The 5401-nt window shown below is 36.8% G+C and overlaps 2 protein-coding genes across 4 annotated transcripts; one reads left to right on the top strand and one right to left on the bottom strand.

The window, feature by feature from the left end:
- The first annotated feature begins 17 nt into the window (after positions 1-17).
- Positions 18-2344, top strand: LOC145965821 (sperm-associated antigen 7 homolog). Of its 3 annotated transcripts, none has more exons than XM_083089531.1 (6): positions 18-491; positions 601-668; positions 762-850; positions 958-1295; positions 1555-1702; positions 2108-2344. In XM_083089531.1, the coding sequence occupies exons 1-5, from the start codon at positions 413-415 to the stop codon at positions 1677-1679; spliced, it is 699 nt and encodes a 232-aa protein (XP_082945657.1). In that variant the 5' UTR covers positions 18-412; the 3' UTR covers positions 1680-1702; positions 2108-2344. The 3 variants fall into 3 exon arrangements, with proteins under 3 accessions (XP_082945657.1, XP_082945656.1, XP_082945655.1); XM_083089530.1 differs by lacking the exon at positions 2108-2344 and adding an exon at positions 1775-2012; XM_083089529.1 differs by lacking the exon at positions 2108-2344 and having other exon boundaries at positions 1555-2012.
- Positions 1655-5357, bottom strand: Exo84 (exocyst complex component Exo84). The gene is made up of 8 exons (XM_083089522.1): positions 5123-5357; positions 4454-4815; positions 4086-4388; positions 3870-4017; positions 3161-3673; positions 2951-3081; positions 2409-2825; positions 1655-2314 (listed from the first exon to the last, which is right to left on the bottom strand). The coding sequence occupies exons 1-8, from the start codon at positions 5178-5180 to the stop codon at positions 2108-2110; spliced, it is 2139 nt and encodes a 712-aa protein (XP_082945648.1). The 5' UTR covers positions 5181-5357; the 3' UTR covers positions 1655-2107.
- Between the last annotated feature and the right edge of the window lie 44 nt (positions 5358-5401).

Here is a 5401-nt window from a genome sequence, read left to right as displayed (position 1 = left end):
CGGAACCAACCGGAACTACCGCGATCGAAACATCGACTCGAGTCAACTCGAGCCGAGATCCGCCGATCGAGGGCTGGTGGGAGGCCGCGCGAATAAAATCGCGCGCGAGGCGAAGGATATTTTTCGCGAGGGAGATATTTTTCGCGAGATCCGTCCCGTTTCGATCAACGACGTTCCAACTTTCGAGGTGTCTTTCGCGTTCATTGAAACGTAAATGTCTCTAGCGCTACGCCTAGGGACATTTCGGAATTGGTGCGTGGGAAGGTGACTGTAAAAAAAACGAATTGACTTTCGCTCGGGTGTGATTTGACCGAACGTACTTGTGTTTATATACGACGAGCTTGGTGTTCTGACAACTTGTTCGCAAGCTTTCCTTCCTGATATCGACAAGACTGAACGAATCGTCGAAACCATGGATTTATTGGGCTCCATTCTGAAATCCATGGACAAGCCACCGTCGGTGAACGACAAGCAGAAGGCGCTTATGAAAAGTCAGTTGAGTCCTAACCTAAAAATACGCAATTTACAAAAAGACAAACGAACCGTTTCGTCAAAAGCTTTAAGAATTTCTTGGCTTATGTGCTCATTTCGATTATGCAGAACAGCAAGAGGAATATCAGAAACGTCAGAGGGCCGAGGCGGAAAAGTTGAAAGTCTTTCGGCAAAAGGTAAAGCCTTTATTTTACTTTCTTTTTTTTTTCACATTTTTCGATTAATTATTCGGATTCGTTTTTTAACACGATATTATCTCTATATCGTAGATTGAAGAAGAAATTAACAAGTTCCTACAGGATGACAATATGAAAGAACACAAATTTTCTGCCATGGACCAGATACACAGGAGCATCGTGTAAGTACAGATATATTGTTTTGCGATTACACCTGAAATGTTAGAGGCACATGTTATATTCGTGGAGCATTCTATGTTACATACATTTCTCTGTTTTGGGCTCTTAGTCATGATGTAGCAGAAGTGGCAAATGTTTTGGCGTATTCCTTTGGCGAGGAAGGTGTCGACCGCCATATTATCATCTTTAAGAGGGAATATGCACCTTCGGAGGATCAATTAAATACATTACGCAAAGGCGAAGAATGGAATGAGGAAGTTGCAAAAAGGTTAAAGAAAGAGAGAGAGAATAAAGCCAAAGAGGAAGCAGAATATGCGAAATCTAGAAAACGAAAGGAGAATTTTGTGCCCAACAGCTTTTACAAAGATAAATATCAACATCTGATTGGTAAGGAAGCTGCTCTTGAAGCTGCTAGAAAAACAGAAGCCAATAGTAGTTATGGATGTGGTGAGTATAAATATGATATAAATGCAAATGTATGTAGTAGATATTCGAATTTTAACTTGATCTTTACTGTAAACAAAAATCATTTGATGATTATTGTATAGTTTTAAAAAATGAAACATATATAATATACAATTAATAGTTTGGATTTGTAAGTCAAAATTTCAAGTTTTATATAAGTTACAAGATTTAGAGGTATGTGTGTGTGAAAGACTCATCTTGCATATACAAACGCATATTAATAAAATTTGTCAATTTCTAGTTCCTAGTGAAAACAAAAAGGACCAAAGAAGTATAGAACAAACTCTAGCTGACATACGTGCTAAAAAAAGGAAATTGGAAACAAATAAAGAAACTAGCAGTTGCAGCGACAACAGTACAAAATAGTGCTATTATATAAATAATTATAGGTATACATAAATTATCTATATCCAATTGATTGTAAATAATACAGCATATTACATGTTACAATGTTATTACAGATTATATGCATTCCTAGACAAGTCGCGCACATAGTAATCTATTTTATTAAATTTCCGAGTTTACTTGTTTGTTCAAACATCTTACGAGTTCTACAATGGCATTACAATTAATGTATATCTATGTTAGAAGTGAAATAACAAATCACTTCTATTTCATCTCATTATGATACGTGTATCTACTACACCTAAGAAACTCGATCTCATATGTACAATATAATACATCATCCGATACATTACATACATATAGTGTATGTATGATATACATATACAAACATTTGTTCCTGTGACATTTTTCCCTCGTCTATAAATCAAGTGATGATATTTTTATTTTAGCTAAAGATATTCTGTGGTAGAGTATTTAGGAACTGATGTTCTCGGAGCTGGTTTCGGCTTTGTAGGCGATGGGGATTCGAATACAATTTGTTCTTTCAGAGTAAGCAGCTTTGTGAATTTTTGATTTGTCACGGATTTGTACAATTCCATTCCTCGAGCGATAATAATGTCTCGTACGTACGCTGCATTATTTTGTACTAATTTTCGCTGAAAAGAAATAAAATTTAGTACAGACAATTTAGACGAGTATTACACCAATTTATAATACAATAACTTGATAGAAATAACGCTATTGTGTTACCTCTTGTTTTAATTTTGGATCCGTAAGCGAAACAATCAAATGTTGAACTTCAACTCGCATTACGGATACTAATGCGTTATCTATCGTAGACATAAGCTCGGGTATAGCTACGCTGAGGCAATCTTCTAATAGACTGATATAAATCTTAGAGAAGGTTAATGTGTTGTGTGTCAACGGTATCCAACAGTCATTTGTTGCATATGACGACGGCACGCCGATACCAAGCTCGTCGAGCTCTGATAATAGTTTCTGGAGATTTTGACTAGTTTCCAGATTTGTCGGTCGCCAAGTATCCTCTGCCACATGACGCTTCATCGTATCGATGCAACTCTCTCCTGCATCTTGAATGGCTTTGGCTAATGGAGATCTGATTTGTCCATCTAACTGATAACGAAAGTCCATGCCCAGCTGAGTTAGCTGAAAATTGAATCATTACAAACTCATATATATTGAAACATGTATTCGTGTGCATAAACATATATCTAACATACATAAATACATTTAAATATCTATCTCTAGTTTAATCCTTGAAGAATACGCACTTGATCACAGTGACCTCGAACAGCAACAATGCACTCAACCAATACACTTAAAGTGATTTGCGGTACAAAAAGTTGCTCAGCCAAGTGCGACGTTAAATGTTTCACTTCTTGACTGCACCATACAATTAAACCTTAAATAGCAACAAGCAGTTTATAAATTAATCTAAATCTCTTAATTTTTGACTAATATCATTATCAATGTTGAATTACCGGAAGTACAATTTGTAGATTGAGGAAAGGTTTTTAAGAATTCTCTCGCTATTTCTACTATATTGCTGAAGGCAATCGCGCTGAGTTGCTTTACATAAGCCATGGTTGTGCTTTCTCGTTTGATCCTCTTCAATCGCGCCTTCAATACCGCGCTACATAATCGTAGATACAAATGGCATGCTTGCGCGCTCCTGTTCAACTTTATCAGGAGCTTGACCGTACGTCGCGCGCTTCTTAAACCACCTCCTTGTAACGACTTTGCTTCGGCATTCAATTCTAGTTCCTTGGTTAGTACATTGACCAACGACCGACCTCTGTCGTTTATCTTCGTCTGGATCTCCGTCAGTAACGGTATGGATTGAGCATCCTTCAGATAGACTTTTGCTTTCTCTAGTAAACTGTAAGCCTCCTCAAAATGACGTTGCGCTATGCAGGAATCCAGATCTTCGGCTACTTCCAGCACCCACTCCGGAGGCGGTTCGTGATATTCCGAATCGTCATCGTCGTCCATGCCTAATGAGAATTTAAATGGAAATCTTTACAATTTAAATAATTGTAAAAATGCTTGATGAGTAAAATATAAAGAAAAAAGATAACCGATATGAACCATAAACAGATGGAGGATAACATAAATGAATAAGATAAAAGTCAAAAGATTCGTTTGAAATACAAGAACTTTATATCTGTAAATCTCATTTGTATCTCCCACCTAATGTATTGGAATCTAAAGACATTGAACGAGACGGTGCTGCTTTGTTTTCTTTTGGATGTTTATCGTTATCCGGCGCGTTATCAGTCGAATTCTCCTCTACTAGCTTTGCTCTTTTTGCTTGCTCGCACTTATCTAACCATTCTTTCTGCAAAATAAATAAATTCAAACAATTCCACTTTTTGTTTTAAGATCATTGTTTTTGAACACACTAACTTTACTTGTCGCTGTGGGGCATTGAAATACCCTTGTATCAGAAAACGCCAATAGTTTGAAGGCCAGTTTAACTGTACCATGATCCCTCACATTGACAATCGCTAGGCTTTCAAGATTATAAACCGCTTGCATTTTATATCTAGGCGGACCGCGCCTGCCGCCATTTGCCAGCCAAGATGCAACCATGAAAACATCGTTGAATAAATATGCGTGAATTCTCTTTAATGGTGTTCCCTCGATGGGATCTAACTCAAGCAGGGAACCTTCGTGTAAGCACATACGTCCTGGAGTTTCAGCTAAACTCTGTAAGAAAAAGACAATTTGTAACTTATACTTGTAATACATTTCACTTATTAGATATGACTAACCAGAGCCCCTTCAACATTTTCAATCAATTGAATGAGTTTTTGCTTTTGTTCCTCTTCCTTAGATACAGAATTAGCAGAATTCTCTTGCTGTGATTCGGACAAATCTTCAAAAACAACGCCTGCAGTTCTGGTAGATCCTAGCATGCTTAATAAAGCACGTTGTTCACTCAAAAGCTGTGACAATTGATACATTTCACTCTCCAGATGTGAAATCTCCTTGGCAGTCTCAATAAATTGCATATAATTTTGATATACATTTCTTTTCAATTGAGCAGATGTGTTATTTGCCAGTTCTTGTATTTTTGCACGCTGTTGCCTCAGTTCATCTGCACCAATGCATTGTGCGCTGAGTTCCTTCACAACTATAAACAAAAAGACTCAAGTAACTAAATATAACTGATTATTATCGTCGTTTGTATATTTCAAAATCCATATTAAACTTTATAAAAAATTTAATCAATCAATAAACATTTATATGATATGTTAAAGACACGAGTTCAAATAAATTTTGAATATCTCCTGACAAGTCTCCTATGATTGAAAACAAATCATTCAATCCTATTACATATTTAAGAAACTTATTGAAAAATCGAGAGGTAAGATTGAAAAGTAGAATTTTATATTTCTTAGCCTGCGCGCGCGCGAGCAAAGTATGTGTGTGACACTCACATTTTTCTGGGTTAAAGTCCTCGGCTGCGAAAACCTTTACTAAATTATTATCAGCCATTGTAAAAGACAGTCGTCTCTCTCCCTGCAGATTATTATTATCAACAATATAAGTTACGTGCTTTTGTCATGTTATATTTCGATCGAATCCCTTCACGTCACTTGTCACGAATAAATCGACATGGTTTACATCACTTGACACCTCCTCCGCCTCGGCCTGACCTAACATAACCTTCGGTATTTTCTACCAACCACGAAAGATGAGACTGACAATAAGCTTGC

Source organism: Camponotus vicinus, unplaced genomic scaffold (assembly GCF_025532165.1).
Source record: "Camponotus vicinus isolate PSW18456_S1 unplaced genomic scaffold, iyCamVici1.0 SCAF_14, whole genome shotgun sequence".
NCBI classification, from domain to species: Eukaryota; Metazoa; Arthropoda; class Insecta; order Hymenoptera; family Formicidae; genus Camponotus; species Camponotus vicinus.
The sequence above is the reverse complement of the archived record's forward strand: the minus strand, read 5'-3'. Positions and strand labels throughout refer to the sequence as shown.

Coding starts and splice junctions, on each gene's coding strand:
- LOC145965821 (XM_083089531.1), top strand. CDS start 413: ATGGATTTATTGGGCTCCATTCTGAAATCCATGGACAAGCCACCGTCG. Junction 492..600: donor GCAGAAGGCGCTTATGAAAA/GTCAGTTGAGTC, acceptor TCGATTATGCAG/AACAGCAAGAGGAATATCAG. Junction 669..761: donor TGAAAGTCTTTCGGCAAAAG/GTAAAGCCTTTA, acceptor TCTATATCGTAG/ATTGAAGAAGAAATTAACAA.
- Exo84 (XM_083089522.1), bottom strand. CDS start 5,180: ATGGCTGATAATAATTTAGTAAAGGTTTTCGCAGCCGAGGACTTTAAC. Junction 4,816..5,122: donor GGACTTTAACCCAGAAAAAT/GTGAGTGTCACA, acceptor TTTTGTTTATAG/TTGTGAAGGAACTCAGCGCA. Junction 4,018..4,085: donor GCCCCACAGCGACAAGTAAA/GTTAGTGTGTTC, acceptor TTTATTTTGCAG/AAAGAATGGTTAGATAAGTG.